This window comes from Amblyomma americanum, chromosome 1 (assembly GCF_052857255.1).
Source record: "Amblyomma americanum isolate KBUSLIRL-KWMA chromosome 1, ASM5285725v1, whole genome shotgun sequence".
Classification (NCBI taxonomy): domain Eukaryota; kingdom Metazoa; phylum Arthropoda; class Arachnida; order Ixodida; family Ixodidae; genus Amblyomma; species Amblyomma americanum.
In genome coordinates, this window is record NC_135497.1 from 269,915,081 (window position 1) to 269,936,658 (window position 21,578).

At 49.1% G+C, this 21,578-nt stretch overlaps 1 protein-coding gene across 2 annotated transcripts in view; it reads right to left on the bottom strand.

Annotated features, from left to right (window-relative positions):
* LOC144115067 (breast cancer anti-estrogen resistance protein 3 homolog) overlaps positions 1-21,578 on the bottom strand; it is a 172,161-nt gene that overhangs the window by 16,665 nt on the left and 133,918 nt on the right. Inside the window, exons 3-6 of one of the 2 annotated variants that reach the window (XM_077649207.1) lie at positions 16,478-16,589; positions 15,911-15,986; positions 2,337-2,472; positions 1,545-1,790 (exon numbers count right to left, since the gene is read on the bottom strand). In XM_077649207.1, coding sequence (XP_077505333.1) covers positions 1,545-1,790; positions 2,337-2,472; positions 15,911-15,986; positions 16,478-16,589 — 570 coding nt within the window. Of the gene's footprint in view, positions 1-1,544; positions 1,791-2,336; positions 2,473-13,315; positions 13,759-15,910; positions 15,987-16,477; positions 16,590-21,578 lie in introns of those variants that run through there. The other variant, XM_077649208.1, reaches the window with a different exon arrangement.

Genomic DNA, 21,578 nt, shown 5'->3' on the forward strand with positions numbered 1-21,578 from the left:
AGACTCTTGCGGGAGCACTTCGTAGTTAATGTCACTAAGTTTGCGCAGCACCTCGTAGGGGCTGAAGTAGCAGCGCAGAAGTTTCTCGGAGAGACCCTGCAGATGGATTGGGGTCCAAACCCAAGCTTGATCGCCAGGGTGGTAAAGCACCGCCCGGTGATGAAGGTTGTAACGTTGAGCATCGCTTTCCTGCTGGGTACGGGTTCACTGTCTAGCTAGCTGGTGGGCAGCTTCTGCGTGCCAAACGAACTCTTCAGTGCCAATGTTGGAAGACACCATGGACCTGTGAAGCCGGCCGGCCTATTGAAGCCCATTGATCCGCCTCAAATCCCTTTCCACCAGGTCAGCATGGACATGCTGGGACCATTTCCGACATCATCATTAGGCAACAGGTACATTATAGTTGCCACTGACTACCTCAATTGATATTGTAAGACGAAAAGCCCTTCCCTACTGCACCACTGTCGAAATTGCGAACTTTTTCTTCTTTAACATTTACTGTTGCACCATGCGGTGCAACAGTAAATGGCTAACAGTGTGGCAGTATGATCCATCCCCATAGAGCATTGGTTGGAGAAAACAATTATTGCAGGGCCAATTAATGGTTTGCTAAACTACACAGAGCATCAGCTGCCCGCTAATGTCTCTGTGCATTCTGAGCCTCAATTTATGTGAACTATTATTTTATTTTTCTGGAGTTGAAATTATCAACATTTCGGCCGTGGCAGCTTAAGCACTCTAATGACTGACCAATGATTAAAGTCCATAAAATGATTTAAAAGGCTGTCCGGTGTGAAAACAAATGCACAGAAAGCCTGATATATATAGCAAAACTACAGCCTTCAGTTTACTGCTATGCAGCAGATTTTATAATACAATGCGCTGAAAATGACGCCTGCAACGGAATAAATTTGGGAAGCTGACATTTGCACACATGCCACATATTAAAACTCGTGATAGGTTTGTGTACACACAGTCACGGTTGATAGTAAATATTGATGCAGTAATGATGTGTTTTAAAGTATAAATGAACAAAAATAAATTCAAGCATCAAACATGGTACCCGAGTTGTATGCTGCTGGAACTCTGAAAATTTTTTTCAGATAAAAAGAAAGTGCAGTGCCAGATGGCACCAGTGCGCCCATGTTGTTGGCACAGTGGGCTATATGTGTCCAGCAGGAAGCGCATATGCACAAATCCAAAGAAGGTTGGAGGTTTATGGTCTATGGAGTTTTAATGTCCCAAAGCAACTAGGCTATGAGAGATGCCGTAGTGCAGGGCCCCGGATAAATTCGACCACCTGGGTTTCTTTAACGTGCGCTGACATCACACAGTACACGGGCCTCTAGCATTTCGCCTCCACCGAAATGCGACTGCCGCGGACAGAATCGAACTCGCGTCTTTCGGATCAGCAGCCGAGCACCGTAACCACTCAGCCACCATGGCAGCTGAAGGCTAGAGCAACATCCCTTGGCGATAATTAAAGGATCTCGGGGCTGCCTGAATGTCACAACGAAGCGCGGCTGAATTGAAAGGTCACAGACCTTGTTGATGACGAAGTGCAGCGGTGCGCCCTTCCAGCAGCAGGTGAGCACGTAGTCACCGGGCCGCGAGACGCAGTCGCGCACCAGGAAGAATCCGTCGGCTGTCATGAGCTCTTCGGCCCGCTGTCGTGGTATGGTGCCGTGATACCAGGCGTGGCTGCGAAGGTCCCGGCTGTCCAGGCCCAGCTCCCACTCGAGCGCTTTCTTCAGGTCCTCGGCTGGTGTTTCGGTTGTCACGGGCGTCTCCTGGAGGGGAAGCAGAATATCTTTCAGCTTGCTGCGAGGAAAAAACTACAGTACCTTGAAGATATATAAAAAGCTTAAAACGACTGTCATTTAAGGGTACGTCACGCCCCAATAGGCGTCTCAAACGGTCTCATAACGCCAGCCGGGTCCTTAACCCAGGCCATGCACATAGGGCGATATACTTTACTTCACGAGCCATGGACATGATGTTCTATCAGAGTCTCAGTGAATAATGGGCTGCAGTGTAGCACAGGTGCTGCGACAGATGGATACGTCGGAAAGCTACCGGCCGTTCCTGTAACAGTACGGATCGCGCGTGTCCTATTTCATCAGCGAATTTCCACCACTTTACACGCGAGCGCCAAGGCGCCCGTCGCATTTGAATTTCGCGCCTTCTAGAGTATCGTAACGGCGCGAAATTCAAACGTAGCATCTTCCAACCTACAGCAACATGGTCAGAATACACGGCAGCGTCGAAGGAGGTGTGCCAAGACCTTTGCTAGCTCGCTTATTGCAACGTGACATTTTCTCCAGCACATCGCTCACCATGCTGGATCTGTGACTAGAGGCGGCGGTCGAAGTGGAACACGATCGCACGAGCGACAGTGGCGACACTGGTGAAACGGCCGAATGCACCAGCACGTTCGGGTACGACAGTGTCTTTCCTCCAAGGTTTGGGGGCCTGGATAGAGAGGGGAAAGAGAAAAGAACACACGTTACCGACTGGTAAACGACAGGCGCAACTTTCATTATGGCCGCGGATACAACTCAAGAAGGAAGCGGCAGATTCCCCTCAAAGGAGGCCCTCCAGCCAATGGCGCCGACCGATTTTCTTGACGCTGGAGTTAATCCGATTAAGCCGTGGTTTCACCCGCCACCCCTTGCGATTGCACGCTAGCAGGTCCAAGGGGGTCGGTCAAGGGGGAGAGGGGGAGAATCGGTCGACGCCATTGGCTGGAGAGGCTCCTTCGAGGGGTATCTGACGCTTCGTTCTTGAGCTATAGCATATTTGAAGCAGCCATGCATGCAGTGGGACCGCAGTGGGATGCCAGAGCACTGGTACCAGGATAATAGCCAGCAGCGTGTTACCTCATTTCAAACACGGTACCGGACGACATCAGCTGCTACCTACGAGCGCAGGCCTATCAAACTTTGCGCACAGCAGTGCAACGGCGGCGTTCTGCGTCGGAGGGCCAGAGGGTCGGTGAAGGGAGAGCGACGGGTCTTTCCAAAGCGTCTACAGGAGGTGCCCAGAGGGTTCAGCGGCACCGGCAGGGCGCAATAACCCAATTACTGCTCCTGTTGCGCGGCCACTCCCTCGGCATCGAATGCTGATGAGAGGGCACGGTATACGGGGAGACGCATACGCGAAGGAGCAGCGACCGACGCACTCGCGTTCCGCCACGGAGGAGGAAAGGCTGCGGCGGCCCGGTGGTGGTAGCGAGCACGCCCGCATTAATGGCTCAAAATGATAGCTGATCGGGGGTAGCATCGCGGAGAGAAGCCTCCGCGTGCACCTTCGAGGTGGGCGGGAGGGAAGCAGTTGATTGTAGCACTCACAGCGCGTGCGGTGCCGCAAAGAGAGCGGCTGCCTCACACGCTTTAGCGTGAGGCAGGCAAGCGGATTACTGCGATCAGCCAAGTCAACTAGACAAACACAAGTACACAAGTACTTCTCCAGCACATATCTCGTCCAGAATACGTGTAAAGTCCATAAATGCATTTTTCAAAAATTATAGGCGAAGAAGATGCTCTGCACTGCGTTTCGCAACAATGTGCTTGCAGTCGTGCTCTCCCTCACGGTCGAGGTTGTCACGTGTTCCCGAAACACGAGCTGCGGCGAAGAAAACAGGCACCGCTTTACCTTGCTGATCCATTTCGTAACTGGCGCTATACAATGCAGGCAACAACGAAATGTTACAACAATGTTACTTTTTTTTGTTCTGGTCAAACGTTAATATATTGTTCTTAATGTATTTTTTTCCAAACGCTTCTGGAACGTATATATAAGCGTCGGACTAACCTTGTCCTAAACATAATTAATCATGTAAACAACATAAATGCAAGTTTCTCTGAAATGAGGAAGTAACCTTTCGAGAGTATACAGGCCCGCCAATTGTGAAGGTACACAAGGCTTAGCAGCCCACTCACCTCCGAACGGATACCATGCAGGAGACAAGGTTATATAGCCATTTTTGAAGGGTGCTCCACGAGCGAGAGTGGTGAATGGGTAATAAGCCGTTTTCTAAGAAAATAACTGGGCTGCTCATGCGATATATGGCAGGCAAAACCTGAGAGATTTATTGCAAAGTGCTGCAAGTTGGACATCTCTGCTCTAAGAAGTAACAGTATTAAGTTCTGGGACACAATGCTTAAAAATATATTGTAATGTTGTTTTATACCTCGAGTTAAACATTACAAGAACATTTAGAACACAACTTCAGAATAACATTTAGTTTGAACGTTGAACTAATTTTTACATAATCGTACTTTTTAAGTGCAATAATAACGTTCAGAGAGCACAGAATTAGCTTAATATCTGGGTATAATGTTTATGATGCAACTGATGTTTATGTTGTAACATACAACGTCATTTGTTAATTTTTAACGTTAAAATAACGTTAATGCGGTTTGCATAATAACTTTATAACATTATTTTATTACTCGGTGCTACCTAGCTGGGACGGTTTTAGCAAAGCGCTTGATGGGTTGTAACCGAAAAGAACGCACTCTCGAGGCTTTGTAGCCGCATACGCAGCTTTCAAAAGCATGATCATTTATTACGACACAGCTATAATATTTCAGTCAGCGCATACGTAGCCTGTACCATCAACCATGCAATAAAGTTACGTCAGCGAATAAACGCGAACTTCCCTCACAGACAGCCCTAAGTAGACAGGCTCCCGAACACAGAAAAAGGGCGCGTGTATCAGCGCTAAACACGCGGCCGTCGAAAGCGCCACTGCGGCCTGGTCGCGTGACACAGGCATTCGCGCGAACTGCGGGAGCGATGCGGCCGCCCCCGGCTTTGTTATGACAGCGCTGACGGCAACCAGATGCCCCAGCGAGAGAGCTTGGCCTCGTTTCGTTCCTTGTCATGCTGAGCCACACGCAACTTCCGGCGTAGGTGTGGGTGGTCGCAACACTGGTGACGCAAAGCGGCTGCTGTTTTCCTGTACACGAGGGTACAACAAAGCTGGCAGCAGCCCTAGCTGTGTAGTGCGTGCTTTCAAGACAAAGAGTCCGGCTATCGGCAAATACGAGCCTTGAAAGAAGGTTTAAGCCGCTGCGTATACCTTCACGAACTGTCTGCCTGTGACATCGTGCTTGTGTAACTGGTTGTTTTGCAAGCAAGCAATTTGACGGCAGTCATGCGCGAAAGAACCTTGCAGCCACCTCATGACGCGGTCGCGCGTTTAACTGTGCCAACGTGTGGGTGCAAGTACAGCAGTGACAACTTTCTTCTGCAGCAAAAAAAAAAAAAACCCGGCTGCGCCAGATAGGATGCACTTTTACGCGATAGCGTACAAAGCTCGTTCTGTCCAAAGCCGCCGGCGTAGTAGTTTGGTTTGGTTGATGGGGGTTTAACGTCCCAAAGCGACTCAGGCTATGAGGGACGCCGTAGTGGAGGGCTCCGGAAATTTCGAGCCCCTGCAGTTCGTTAACGTGCACTGACATCGCACAGTACACGGGCCTCTAGAATTTCGCCTCCATCGAAATTCGACCGCCGCGGCCGGGATCGAACCCGCGTCTTTCGGGCCGGCAGCCGAACGCCATAACCACTCAGCCACCGCGGCGACCGGCGTAGAAGTAGTCGGCATCGCGTGTCGTAAATAATCGGGGGCAGCGTAAAAAAAAAAACATCGTATCATGGTAATTTGCGGTTCTAGTGATTGATGATTGATTGGTGTGTGTGATAGGTGATGACGACTTAATGAAATCATTGTAATTGATTAAAGGAAAGGTCAAAGGTGTCACACTGCGCAGAATGGAAAGCCAACCCACTACGCTATCGCGTCACACCCTTAAGGCAGAGCTCAAGTGTCCTCTCCAATTTTTTTTGTTTTTCTCTTCTGAAGAATATGGCTGAAAAGAAATTTGTTCGCAGCCCAGAAAAACGCCACCCTAACATACACCACCCAGGGTACCCGGAACAGCAAAAATTTTGAAATTGTTTTTTGAATAAAGGGAGGGGCAGTAATTGCCTCGCTTCTTACCGGACACCTCAACTGCGCCGTGAGGAAAGCCATAAAAGAGGGAGTGAAAGAAAGAAGACAGGCAGCGTAGTGGAGAGCTCCGAGTTAATTTGGACCACCTGGTGTTTCTTTAACGTGCCTGACATCACACAGCGCACGGGCGTCTTTTGCTTTTTCGCCTCCATCAGTAATAACTGGCGCTCACAAGCCCAGACGCCGCCCGAAGGAAGAGAAAAGGTTCATTCAAGAGCGCAGGCGTGCACAGGTCTCGTTTCTGAACAGGCAACGTTTATGATATGAAGCCTGTTCATGTCTTTGGGGCAGCAGGGAACAATATGTAACAAAGTTTGCGCCCCCCCCCCTCCCCCGCCTCTCCCATACCTATTAAGGGGGGGGGGGGGTGCACTGGCCCCCTGGCTCCCCCTCTGTGCACGCCTGCAAGAGAGAAAATGCGGCGGGTCTCTCCTATACAGCCGGCGTAATCTAGTTCATTACAAATAATTTCTCCTTTCACTCCCCCTTTTACCCTTCCCTTACGGTGCGGTTCAGGTGTCCAACGATATATGAGACAGATACTGCGCCATTTCCTTTCCCCCCAAAACCAATTATTAATTATTATTATTCATTACAAATGCTTCATACTAGGAGAAGGGCACAGTGAAGGCACGCATCTTACGGTGCAAAAAACGAAAACTGGTTTTTGAGGGAAGAAAATGGCGCAGTAATTGTCTCGCATCTGGGTGGACATCCGAACCGCGCCGTAAGGGAAGGGAGGAAGTTGGGAGTGAAATAAGAAAGAGGAGCCGTAGTGGAAGGCTCCGGAATAATTTCGACCACCCTGGGGATCTTTAGCCTGCACTGACATCGCACAGCATACGGGCGCCTTTGCGTTTCGCCTCCATCGAAACGCGGCCTCGGCGGGCGGGCTCAAACCCGGGACCTCCGGCTCAGTAGCAGAGCGCCACTGCTGAGCCACCACGGCGGGTCGATAGGCGTTCGCATTTTTCATTTCAGTACGGGCCGCGTTGGCCGAATTTTCATGACTGAGAGGGGCCGAGGGCTTTGTAGATTTCTAAAAACTGAATAAGGCCAATTCTCGTTGCCAGATAAAACTGGAATAAAATTTTGCAACGCTAAGCCCCTCTCCCTTCTTTTTAGACTGTCGCCTCCAAGAGCTGACCAAAAATCCGCCGTTGAAGAGACGATGACGGATGGGCAGTTTCTGCTTCGTCTTCTGTTTTTTTTTTTTTACTCGGCGACTGCGTCGTTCCCCCGTTTCATCAACGAGCGGTCACAAGTCGGCTCGAATGGAAAAATGAACAGCAGTCAGACAGCAGAAGGAAGCTCTTGCCAGCTAGATTCTACCCTCGGGACTACCGACTTTCGACACATCGCTCGGCAGCGGTACATTCAACTTCTCTCCAATACGCCCACTTTGAAGTCGTTTACGACATAGCCAGACTCGCCAAGCGGCACAGCCGAGCCGGCAGAGAAACTAGAGGGATGAGGAGGACTCTAACAATGAAGCGAGCCCTTGGCTCTCTTCGCGTTCTTTTTTGGGCCTTTGTTCTCTGCCAGACGTCTCTCGGTCGTCAGCTGAAGAAAAGAGCGCGGGCGTCCCCGGGCGACCAGCGGGCCGGCCGCTCGCCCGCCCGCCCGCGGCATCCTCCTCCGCACGGGCGTCGTTTGGCCGAGATCATTGCTCGCGGCACACAATAGCCGTGGCTTTCGGGGTTCGTTGGGCGCGTAGGGCGGGCCGAAAGCAACGAGGAAAGAAAAAAAAAGCACGGAAAAACAGGCGGCAGGTTCAGAACTGGGCAGGCGAGGCGGTGGATTTGCAGTGTGCAGAAATGAGTAGACTTCTGATGAGGTGGGTATATGCTTACCTTTTTTTTAAGAGCGAGAAATGCTGGCACACTGGAAGCTTTGGCGTATACGTATTTTCGTGGCCCCAATTATATTATTTGCATTGTTTGTCTTGTTTCACAAGTAACTGTCTCGTGTTTGAAACTAGACAAGCAAATAAACAAGTAAAACAACAAAGGAATGCGTGCTGCAATCCCCGACAGGCAACAAGGACTCAGAAGCCGGTCAGTGACGTTCAGACGAAAGATGGAGGCGAGGCCACGTGCGCTTGTTCCCTCAACACATAGTGCGCAGCTTCCGAGCTAAATGAACCAAAATCTAGAAACGAAGGAGTGCTTTCAATTATTACGGTTAAAAACGAAGTATAACTTACCATAGCGCAAATCCTAATACAAGTATGTATTGGTCTAATACATTCAGGTATTTGCTGTATAGGTCCCCTCTAATATCGGTTCCATTTAGTCAAAGAGGAAGCAACATGCACAATTTGAAACAAGAACAACAATTAACTTTGTTGACGTCAGGAATTATCGTGGTCTTCAATTAACAGAACGCCACAGGCAAACCTTACCCCTTCTACGCGATGCATTACAAATACCCAGTCATGATACTTACTTGGTTTGCTTCTCATCAACACCAGTACACATGCGTATACACAGTTCAGAGGTATTACATAAGCCCAGTGAAGGCTGCCTTCTCAAACACGGTAAGTGTAGTTTTTATGTTCTGCAGTGCTCTTGTGACGACGCTGTGCTCCAAAAGGACATTACTGCGCACGTGCTGAAAATGAAGTCCTCTATCTCGGTGCTGGCCTAGCACATATATGCTACTTCCCAGCGTCAAGGAATCTAATAGCCTACGAGGTTCTATTTGATGTATTTTCTATTAGACTAATTGCCTATCGGCTGTAGGTAAGCAAACAGACCATTAGTTTTGCTGTTAGAATTTTCGATAATGTATTTATACGGCCTGTCTCTCAATGCGCCTGAAAACGGTGCAAGGTTGCGTGATTCAACTGTATCACGGCGCTTTGGCGAGCAAGGACATGCTTCCTGTTATTCTCGAGGCTAGTCTGGAAAGAAGGTTCCTCCGTCATTGGTCTGATCTGCCAGCGAAGAGTAAAAGTAAGAAAGCTGCTGACCCTGGCTTTCCAACTGTACCGAGTCACGCCGCCGAGACTGCCATAGAGTGGCAAGAATTTTTTTTTTTCCTTACTTCCGACCTCCTCTTTCCTCGCTATACAGCGTAGCCGAACTGATTTTATTCTCGTTGCGGTCGATGCCTACATCTCGATCGACGCAGCTCTTCGCATTTTCGCGTCTCGAGGCGAGGTCAAACGACGGAGGCTGGCCTCGAGGAAAACTAAACACGAACTCGAAGCAAAAAAGGAACTCCAGCTTGGTGCTGTCATCGATTCACGCGTTCTGAGGCGAACAGTGCCTTCTCTAAGACACTGATCATAAGGCACTCCTATTCGTTTCAATTTACATAGCCGGGCTGCAGCGTCAGCCGCCCTACTTCTTATCTTACTTTTTCCCTACTTCGCAAGGTTGCATAACAGCTTTGCAAGCTTATAACAATTCTCCTTATGGTGGAGTCGCAAGAACGAGACATAACGTCTACGTGAGAACGGAGCTCCCGTGCAGTTTTGTTTCGGGATGAGATTAGCTTTTCTTTTTTTTTCACTGATTGTCCACAGCTTCAAAACGCTTTCTCTTCCTACGCCGGCCCCGTACGCCGCCGTGTTTCCCGGTAGCTATAGCCCCGACTGTTCCCTCTGTGGTCAACGGGCCGATAGAGCCCGCATGCTTGCCCCGCTCTTGTCCCCACACCAGAGCTGAGCTCTGTACTTTTGAGCAGTGCAGGTAGGCAGCGCTGCTCAGCTCGGACCTACCTGGCTGTCCAAAGCCGGGCCCTCGAGCGAGCCACCGAGGTCACCACGGAGCAAGGTCTGCTGATCACTGAGCGTCGGCATCAAGTTCTGTTTTATATTTTCTGAAACTAATGAAGCTTTTCATCCTCCTCACTGAGTGCAGCAGCGCGGAAGTTGGGACCGCCGTTCATGCGCAAACTGAGTTTCTGTTGAGGATATACGCCGTTGGCCGCACATGCATGCCCGCCAGTCGACTACCCTTTTCTGACACTTTTCTGACACTTGTCTGGCATAGCCACTTCCCCGTGCTGTATCCTTCGTCGGCTCATCTGCCAGCCGCGTTTTTTTGGATGGACAGCCGCCCTCACAATTTATCTTGAGGGCTCCAGTCCGAGGCTTGTCTGCCTCGTGGTGCAACTAAAGCTGCGAAAAAAAAAAAGCAAGTGCACACAAATAGCTACCTCGACGCGAAGGGCTGAGCTCCGCTTTCTTCGTGGCAGCTCCATGCCCTCTTCCGCCGACCAGGCTTGAGTGGAGAACGGGAGATGTGAGCATGCTGTCTCTATCCCAAGCACTCGAATCGCACGCATGCGTGTAGGCACGCGTTGACACGTGACCACATACATGCGCAAGATGGCGCTTCCACAGGGCCTAGTATATTCCAGGATAGCGCTTCTACCTATACTGTTTCAATTGGAAGGTTTTCGCCGGGGCATAATTCGACAGATACACACTGCAGAAACATGTACTGGTAAATATATCCACAAGCGAGGCGCAGTTTTCGCGATTGCAGCAGCAGTATGTAATCTACAACACGCAAGCCAGCTCGTATCTACGGAGGTGCGGCTTCATTGCGAACAGTGCGTCCGTCGGCACCGCGCAGAACTTGGTGCGTACGGGGAACACAGCCTCCGGAACCCGCGAAACGAGACTGGGTCCCAAATTGACGAGGCCATGCTGAGAGCCGACCGACTTGCGAGCAGCGCTGCCGCCGCGCCGTTCGCTGCTGTCCTTGAGGGGCACTTATTTCCCCGCCGCGCATAGCCGGCGGCGTCGCCAGCATGCCGGCGGGGGGGCCCCCTTGGTCTGCGGGCCCGCCGCCGGTTCCAAAGGGTCCTGCCGACCTTGACAGGCGCGGGGGAGGGCTGATTGTTCCGCGAGAAAGGCGCGCCGCGGAAACGTGACGCTACCACAGAACCCGTTCCCATCGTGCCGTCACGGAGCCCAACTGCGCGCGAAGGTACGGGGTGACCGGTGCTCCAAGCGGCCGCAGTCACTAATGGGCTCGTGGGCGACGCTCGGAGAGAACATGAACAGGGCGAACCCGTGTGGCGCGAACAATGAGCACGTGCGCTTTTCGCCAACGAAGCGATAACATGCAGACACGACATCTCCCGCGGGCTCTTCAAGCGAGGTTTCATTTGCTTGCGCGGGCGATAATCTAGCCTGTGAAAGGAACAACATTAGAGACCTTTAGAATAGGGTGACCATATTGGTTAGGAGCATAGGGAGATGGTTTATGGGTTTATGGGGGGTTTAACGTCCCAAAGCGACTCAGGCTATGAGGGACGCCGTAGTGAAGGGCTCCGGATAATATCGACCACCTGGGGTCCTATAACGTGCACTGACATCGCACAGTACACGGGCCTCTAGAATTTCGCCTCCATCGAAATGCGACCGCCGCGGCCGGGATCGAACCCGCGTCTTTCGGGCCAGCAGCCGAGCGCCATAACCACTCAGCCACCGCGGCGGCTTTGGAACATAGGGAGAATAGCGGGGCTATTACCCAATTCTCCTAACCGGTAGATCTCCTATTAGCTCTAACATACGCTTCTGCCACATTATAAAATGGATTGTTTGCCAAATGGAGAGTTATACGTTAATTACGTTAAGAAAAGCGGCGCAGAGATATGTTCTTGCAAATATAACAGGCCCAACTGCAAGACGCAATGAGCAGTGATATCATGTACAACGTGCGTTCTACCGCGCCCGTTTCTCACGCTCTTTCCAAAACTGAACGCGCGCGCGCACAAACACATTCATTTCTTGGCTGAAGGGCGTGCTCTCTGCCGCCGTCATTTGGTCGCCTAACGAGCCCGCAGTGCTGCTATATTACCAGTATATTTAGGTCCGTCCGATGCGGGCCATGTGGAGGAACTGTGCTGCGTTTATGAACGCCGTCTTCTGCACTACATGACTAACTCGCCCGAAACCTTTGGATAAAAATGACAGCGAAAGCTCCCATGACCACGCTGAAAACAGGTACCAGCAAAAGAGAAAATTTAATGCGCAAGAAAGCGCGGTGAATGGTTTACTCTGTTATTTGTATAGACTGTGCCTTTTTGTGCTCTTGCACCTTCGTCGTACAGTGCGCCGTAAAACTGTTAGCTTACCAAGGAAAAAGAGACTAACAAAAAAAAAAAGCTAAGAAGCAGGCAGGAAAAACGCTAAAGTATGGAAAGGTACTACATACGTCGCTGCATCACCTACAGCAAAAAGAGCGTATTTCGAGAATAGTCCAAGGAATTCGCAGAACAACCAAAGAAAACTCGCGCATGTACCCCCGTCCCAAAACGAGAGTTAAACTTATTCAGACTTCTCCCTCTGTTTCTTTGTCGCAAAGGTTCTAGCACACTTTCTGACTCGCTTTTCAGCAGTCTTTCGGTAACACAAGCTGTCGGGCTAGTCGGTGTTGGGTCATATTTTTAGCAACGCGAGCACATTCAAGGAAGGAAGGCGGATAGGAAAGAGCGCTGAACTAACAACTTGTTGTTAGTTCAACAATACTGTTTTTCTTTTTCGTACGCTGGCCCTGCTTACAGAAAGCTTTCAGCTGCCATTAACGCAAACCAAAGCTTTGTACGGTGCTCAGCTGTAACCGTCGAATTCAATACGGACAATAAAGCGAATAATAGCACACCGTTCCAGAATGCAGCCTGGTCGATCGCATTAAGCGACCGCTATAGTAAAATATTTTCAGCTGAAACATAAGCGCAAGCAACATAAAACCCGAGGCAGCACGTGGCTGCATGCAGTCGTCACGGGGGCTTTCCCGCAGTGCACCTTAACGCGCGCTGCGGCACGCCCACTTTCTAAAGGATATCGCGCAGTGTGCACGACCGACGACAGTTTTTATCCGCCTTTTAAGCGGCGGAAAAGAGGACCTCGTAATTATTGCACCCCTGTGCAAAGTACGCATGCGCGCTTTGCACAGGAGTGCATACTCTAGCCACAGATTTTGGCCTCCGTATGCACACAGCAGCAATAAATCAGCTAAGTAACTACAGGTTTTCCGAGAGCCTTTCCATGGTGTTTTGCAGCTAGCCGACCATTCGCGTCCACTCGTTTCATCGTCGTACTGACCCAGGCGACTGGACCTTGTCGCCGCTACAACCCCACTAAAGAGGTTCCCGTTCTGTTAAACAGCCGGCGAGAAGGAAAGGCAGTTCTAGAGCGTGCACAGTTCTACCCAAGATTAAGACCGCGCAGATGCGCTCGGCGAGTTGGAATGCAGCTCATAAACGGATCCGCACCGTGCAGCAGTATATCTGCTCGCCCGAAGAAAGGATCGTTGCGGAGAGCTCACTCACCGGGCTACACTGGGCGCGCCGGTCCAGCCTCAGATCAGGCCTCCCATCTCGGGGTCACTCACACCGCCGCACACCTCGGCTACGAAGCGGCTGGCCCGGTCTTACCTAGGCCGGCGCTCCGCAACAGCGCATAGCTCGTCCGCGTGCGTCGGGCGAATGGCGAGAACTAGGAGAGTGCGCGCAGGTCCGGTCGATCAACAAACGCCGCCACCAGTCCTCTCGGTGACGTCCTTCGTCGAACGAGCGATGCGCGGTTCCCTCGATTCCGCGCGCCAGTTCCTCGCTGCACGGACGATGCCCCTCACTGCGGTACGATGCACCTGAGCGCCGCTGCTCGTTGCATTTTGACGGAAGCAGACAAGCGCAGCGCGACAGCGGCCGACCGTGGCTCAGCACCACATCCAACAACCACCACCCGCGCGCGCACGCCAACGCACGCAAAGGCCTCCTCGCCCGGCTCGATCATCTGCCAGCCGGCACGCTTCCACTTTGCTCTTGTTTTCTTCTTCCTTCTATCTTTTTAGTTGTTCCTTCGTTCTCGGGACGCACGCAGAAGGCCTGTTAGCCCGGAGAAGATATGCTGGCTCCCTCTCTCGGCTGTTTTTGCAAACGTGCACACTGCCGCGAAATTCGAACTCGGCCTGCCCCGGCACGGCGAGCCTCCGCTACTGTACCTCCGCGTCCGCTACACCTCTGCCCTCTACACACAGACATACGAAGACCGGACGACCACCAGTGGCGACGCCAAGCGCAAGCTCACTTGACCCTCCCACTTCCCTTTCAGGCCATCCTTGCCAGTAAAGACTGATGCATGAATGTATGAATGAATGAATTTCAAACTACCGTTGTTTGAACGTACCCTAAAGTTAGGCGTATTTCGAGTCGGCGGTTTGATATTAAATTTTTTGTCATAAGTAGGGGTTGTACTTTTCGGTTTAAACCGAAAAAAAAAACGATAAAAGTACCTCCAATTCACTTTTCGAAATTCGGTTTTAACCGAAAACGTCAGTATTTTTGGTTTGCAAGCTACAGCTAGCTGGCTGATGAATGCACTTCAGGTCGAAAATTAACTAAGTAGAGAATCCAGGGGCATGTTGCAACGATAGTATTGTAGGCTAAACAGCGCAGTTGTGCGATTTGATGGGTTGCTCCGCTAGGTTACATGCCTCTGCAGACCGGAAAGCATCATCTCCTAGATGTCTTCTAGCTAAGCGCTTTTGAGAGCGGTTAGTCGGTTAATTAGGTTAATCGAATGCATACAGGCCACTGACACGAAACCGCGAAGAGGCGTCACAAAAAAGTATTTTTTGGCTACCACGACGATTGAGCGGCAGTTCCATCGCTGCCATAAACACGCACACCACGTGATGCCCGCCCTCGCGATCAACGCAGCGTGACAACCCAACGATAACATGTCAACCTAGTTCTTACAAGTAAACTTCCACTTCCGTTTTTGTCTTGATTTAACATGAGTACTGTTTTAATGAGGCTAGCAATTTTTTTCTACAAGCACAGTGTCAAGTATACTGGCATTTGCAAGGTAATTATTGGTAAATAAGTTGTTCAGGATGACGAAAATACCGAGAAATACTTTAATACTTTAACTTTTGACCACATAGAACTGCTAATTTAAGTCACCGAAAAAAGCCAGTATTGCATCTGTTCAAAATAATATTCACCGAAAAAAAAAAACGAAAGTAGCGTCCTGAAATAAAAACCGAAGAAAGTCCGCCGAATTTTCAAAAAATAAAACCGAAAAGTCCAGCCCCTAGTCATAAGGAGAAAACACTCGAAAAGTGAAAAAAGTTCGTGCATATAAAAGTTTCAGCCTCCCAAATTATAACTAATTTTGTTTATTTTCTTATGACATACAGATAGAACATATATTACGGAAGGATTTCTTTATTTTTTTTGGGGGGGGGGGGGAGGAATCATTATATTTCTTTGCATTTCGCTGGACACCTTGTGATTGCATAGACAACGATCGGCGTTGGTATCGCTGTGGTATGTGAGGAATGGAAAGACGCAGTACTGAAGGAAGGGATGAAGGGGTGAAGGAGAGGGCGAAAGCGGAAGTGAGAAAGAAGTAAGTACACATACATACCATGCAAGGCCGTGCACGTGGGTCGATCCAACCCATTTGCTAGAGGTCTAATACAAGAAAGCATTTGATGCTTAGAAGCGTCCGCGTTGTGGACGAGAGTTATTTTGCACGGCTTGCCTTCTTTAATTTATCAAAGTTTAGGAAGCATGCTTTCTTTCGAATTGTGCGTAAGACATTAGTACACAAGGACTACAGCATGGAATTGCACTTTCATTTATGCCTCATGTGACGTGAAGTCAACTTTGACGTCATAGCCACCGTTCAGTTGTTGAATCCGAAACCGAAAAAAAAAATGAGATAAGTTCAATTACAGATTATTTGCCCGGTGTATAGGAATCCCGCTAGGCGATTAGGTTAATAATATCTTGCACATAATTACAAAGAAAGAACACACAACTAAGATTTGCTGTATGCACCCCTGTAAGACAATAATAATAACGTTTAAGAGAGGCAGAAACACAACGCTTCGGAATTAATATGGGTCAGCTCACTTTTCCTTGGCTTGGACAAGGGAGCTGCTACTCCGGAACCGGGACGAAAGCGTGCCGCCGGACTTGACACGGTTCCCTATCGCCGTGAAAAAACAAAACAGAGCGGACATCAAGAGGAAGCTAACGACAAGGGTGAAGCAGCAATGAAAACAGTTGGTATGAAGGAAGATAAAATTCAGAAACACAACAGCAACAGCATTAAAAACAGCAACAGCAGAAACACCAATGAAAATGCCTACGACCTACAAGGCGGGGAAAAGACACCGATTTTCGAGCGCGAACGCTCAATATCGCTAGCTATGAAGAAATAATCTAGGCTGAATTTTTGAGTGCCGTTAAAAATGTTGAGCTCATGTTAGGTTTACCGACTGTCAGCTATAGGTCACTTCCGAAATGCACTTTCCTTCCCGTGTAGCACCGTACTACCTAAGAGGCACTTACGAGGCGAAGTGCACTCACTGAAAGCGACACTAAATTTACCCGTCTGGCAGCCGTATTAAAACAGCGTTATTTTTAAGAATTAGGGTTTTCGAAAAGACAGGTTAGTGTGCAAAGTGTCATGCTTACCTTTGTCGTACTTGCGCTTGAGCACAATGAGGGACGATACCAGGATGGCCCGGTGGGCGCCATTTTTGACCCCTAGGTCCTTGACATCCCTCTCGGACATCCACAGGATCTCCTGTACGAGATGCATAGCAAGATGGATCGGTGAAAAATATGGATCGCAACATCGGCTAACAGGCGCTCGAGCCATGCGAGCTATGGTTCTCGCGAATGTACTTTATACAAATCGAGCGACAACGGACCTAAAAAAACCGAAACCCAACTCAGTGCAATGAGAGAGTTTAACTAGCTGGCGCATTTACGCGTCACGCATGCTGTGCAAAGTAGCAAGCCCACACACTTATCAACATAGCTCTTGCCACGTGCAATTGAGCAGCTTCCGTTTAGGAATGGCTGAATTAATTTTCCGGAGGCACGAAGATACCTACACATCGTACACAGCCGGATCAAAAAGGAGCGAACCTTTGTTGAAAACCGAAAGGTTAGCCTAAGTACAGGGCCACAGAGAAAAGGCCAAGAGCTCGCAATGAAAGTTTAGAGGCAGGAAATTTCTTTAAATCAGCTACTCAGAAATCAGAATGAGCAATCAGAAGTCACTTAAAAAAAAACTCTATTCGTCACGGAATTGCAACCGCCGGAGTGGCGTCTCCTGTGCATAAGTGGCTCGTCTAAAAGGCTCGCGGCTGATTAATTTGCAGCAAAAAGTTAGTACTCGCTAATGCTACAGCGCAAAGGCATCGCCAAGCACACGGGTGTTTTCAAGTAGAAAAAATAACGCAGTCGCCGACACACAATGCCGCAAAGCGACCGCGAAACGGTTTTAGAAAAATGGGAGGTTATAACGTGGGGCAGAGATACCCACCACTTTCTAATGTCATATGTAAAGGAAGAAAACCACTGTAAAAGCAGCTAGCTGAAAGGTAAATCGTAAAATGCGCGGTTTAACGTCCCAAAGGGACTCAGAATATCAGGGACACCGTAGTGGAGGGCTCCGGATAATTTCGACCGCCTGGGGTTTCTTTAACGTGCGCTGACATCGTGCAGCAAACGCGGGCGTTTTTGTTTTTCGCCTCCATCGAAATGCGGCCGCCGCGGTCGGGAATCGATCTCGCGAACTTGAGATCCGCAGCCAAAGCCGCAGAGACCGCGGCGGGTGGAGCTGAAATGTGTTTAAAATATTAGGCCGTATACAAGATTATCACGAAATATCACAAGATAATATCAGATTATCAAAATATCAGGATATAGATGCTATCAGTGACGTCCGCTGTCCCTCAGACGTCGTCAAAGGCTGCTTTCACTTGGAGCAAGAAGTGACACTGTACATGTAATCAAACTGCGCCTTTATTTTTCACCCAGTGATCACCCGCTCTTTCGGGGGGAGGGGAATCATGCGACGAGAAGAGCGTATGCATGAAGTGGAGGAAGCTGGAGATGGGAAAAAATATGACGTTCCCACCACATCAACTAGGCTTCACATCAGACAAATGAAGTTAGAGGCTGCTTATCAGAGGCAGGATTCAAAGTCCTGCACAGCTAAGTCGCCGCGTCCCCATCCGTTAGGAGGGACAAGCGACGGTGGGCAGCGGCGAACACACTGCCCAGAGAGAAAGCAGTTGTCGGTCGAGGGAGGAAGTTCTCGAGTACAGGCCACGGTACTTCCGGATGCCACACGTGCCCTTTTCATCTGAAAACGGCGACCGTGCTGAGGTGGAGGGACTCCATCGCGTCACTGAGCCACGATAAGCCAGTAAATGCGATCGCATTTCGACTATAGAACCAGCAGGGCGATTTTAGAAGCACTTCTTTTCACTTCGCGTTTACATGTATTCTTAACATCCGGATACTCTATCTCGACCGAGTTTCCGATAATGACGGACGGTGTTAAATGGTGCAAGCGCCATTTATCTCTTGCATTTTAGAGATATCAAAAAAAAAAAGAAAGCTGGGGGAATATCTAGTGGGTTACCAGTAACGCCTTTTTTTTTCTTTATTGCACAAAGTGCCCAGTTTTAAAATGGGCTTAGAGCGGCGGGAACAAAAAAACGTAACGGAATCTAATTAGGCCATATACAATAGCACAGTCTGTACTGCGAATACTCTCAAAGAGAGACGTCCAATTTTTGTCGGGTAAAGTGGCATATATGACAAAAGGGAGCTGGAACTCTTCTGCGGAAACGTATACGCTGCTTTCAAATAACGCATCGCCGTGCATGATCACTGCCGTTGGAATGCACATCTTCAAATGTGCGCCCTCCAGGCTTTGTCTCACGCACAGATAGGACGAAACTGCGAATGGACACCAGTGCGCGAGCAGTGATTGACATTTTAAGCTGCTTGTGTGAGTGTGGCGGCTGAACTAGATCGCTGTGCATAACTCTGACCAGTACCACTCTCTGCCACCATTTCCCTCCATCTTCTTACCTCTCCTTCATTCCTTTCATCCTTCCCATCTTTCTATCCTGCATATTTGATTTCCGCCTACTGCAGATCAGGTGTCAAATTAATATAGAGCAGTTTTCGCGGTCGGAACTGGGCTTTTTTTTTTGTAGGGAAGTAATCCAATAATACTACTATTTCATCACAGTTGATGCTAGCGCATATATAGTTGGGAGTTCGCGCGCAAGGTCTGCTTACAGTGTCGACATCAGGCCGCCTAATGTCGTGTACAGCAGACGCACGGCAAGGTTTCTAACGGCTGATATGAAGAAAACATGCACCCTCAAGCTGTCCGGCTGCCGCAGTGCATCTTATGCACAATTTTTTGAACCATTTGATCGAACTTCACTTGTCCACAATTACGCAACAGAGTAACAACAGAGTAAAAATTAAAATACTTAGTGAAAACCAATTATCGGTGACCCAGTAATTAAAGCGCGGGCACCGAAGCACTGGCCGATAGAGTTTTGGTCGAACAGCCGAGAAAATTTGTTCTGTACAATGAAAGTTCTAAGCGGCTGCTTCTTCATCCTGAATACATCGTGCCAACTCTTCTGTACGCGTGGATGTTCTCTGGCGAATCAGTGTGAAGCTGCAAAGCCATGACAGTATTTATGAGAGGTTTTGCGAGCTCAAAGCTATGTTTTAGTCTCAACCAGAGTTCACAAAGTCATTCACACTATAGGAACGGATAGTGACCGGCTGACCCTTGACAGTCGTCCCATTCATCGCTGGACTGGCCAGTTGTGCACGGGCACCAGCCACTCACGAAGTGTTGCCGCGCGCAAACGGCGTCGTGAGTGCGGCCACTGTTTTGCAGTGTGAGTGACGATGTGTGACACTGTGTGCGGATGGCAACACAAGCTCAGGCGACCCACCAAAGGCGGTTCCACAGCTGCTTACTTCATGAACTCAGCGCAAAATGCACATATGGCTATGTATGGACTGATAGCGGGGCTTGCAGAACGGCGACACAGATACGCGAAGTCCGAGAGCGCTGCGACTCATAAATAACGCCCTTTACGACCCTTACTCTGCGATGGCTCGAGCGAAATACCAAAGCCGCGCTTTTGTCTGCGTATGCCTAAATGGAACGTGGAAGGAACGGAAACGGAGTCCCGCTCGCGTTTGATCTGAAGTTGCCACTATTCGCTGGTTTACATCCATCAAGGTACATCCATCAAACCTTCAATCAGGTGCGCTTACCAAAATTTTGGAAACAAATTTACAGGCTGAACAGCCTAATTAACACTATTTAATTCGTTATTTTCAGCTAATGGCGAATTATTAGCCCGTTAACCCTTTCGGGCCCAGCTCACAGAAATACGTAGGTGATTAAAAACATATTTTGGACCGTGGGCAGAAATGCACATGTTCGGACCCAGCGCACACGTTTGCGAGGATTCAGAAAGTAAAACCCTGTCTAGCTAGTTCGGGAAAACATCCGGAAGGGGTCTCACACTGCATCACCAAAAGGGCGCATACTTGGACTTGCAGGATGGCGTTCAGAGACTCCTGCACGCTGCGAGACGTGTACCGCTTACTTGTATTAGGCCATGTAAATAAAGCTGCTTTACGAATGTTCATACCTGTAGCCTGATGTATATTCGATCTCCGTTCCGGTGACAGTTTCATCAGTAAGGGACCAACCCGCACATTTGTGTCTGTTCATTCTCCCAATTAAGGATTTCACTCCGTCATGTTTTTATGCTAGAAAATCTGTCAGGCGACCCCAAAGTGCAATAATTGAGGAAAGAAATTAGAACTATCTTCTTAGTTTATTTCTGGGCCGCAAATGGTTATTAGAGATAAAAATGGGCTTGCCAGACACCCTTAGCGACCATCTGGTTACCGCAAGCTGGCTTCGCCGCAAAATGAGATGTGATGCGGCAAAGCCACATACCTGCGCAGCATCAAAACAAGTGACACTAATACGAACGTGATTGTTATGAATACATAATGCGGCTTAGGCTATTGTATAAGTCAGAAGGTGAGAAAAACGCGATAAACGTAGAGCAGATGAAAGTGAGTGTAGACAAAAAAAAAAGTCACCAGGCTATGGCTTGGCCAACCGCAGATAATAACTCGCGGAAGGTCTGCTTCGAGCACGTACAAAAGCTATTATCTTTTATTAGGATGATAGTTTTTATTGGTGAGGAAACCCAGCGGACGCAAGTGTGTTCGCATGACAACATCCAGTATATCAGAAAGGGGAAGACTAAAAGAACTGGCTATATGAGGAAAGGCGCAGTATTTTCCTCCCTCTTCATGGACACGTCAATCCAGATGAAAAAATGGAAAATATATATATGACGGTTGATTTGCGTAAGAAGAAAAAATACGAATTAGGTGCACTAGCACTGCGTTGCCATTGTCTGGCATTGTTTATTGTGATTATGCTTTGTTATTCATGATATTGCTGAGTGATTAAAGTGGTATAACAAGTGTATTTGTATGTTGCGTGTTTGCATGGCATGAATTATGCACAGTAGATACATGACACAATGTTTATTACAGTAGTTATATGCATGCACATAACTACCGCTCTGCAGTCATGGCTACGACCCTGCAGGAAGTCCGGCGTTGTCGGAGGCGTTGTGAGCGGAAAAGCACGTCATATGACTTTGTGGCATCATCCCAACCTGCCCACCGCGGCAGGTGGCAA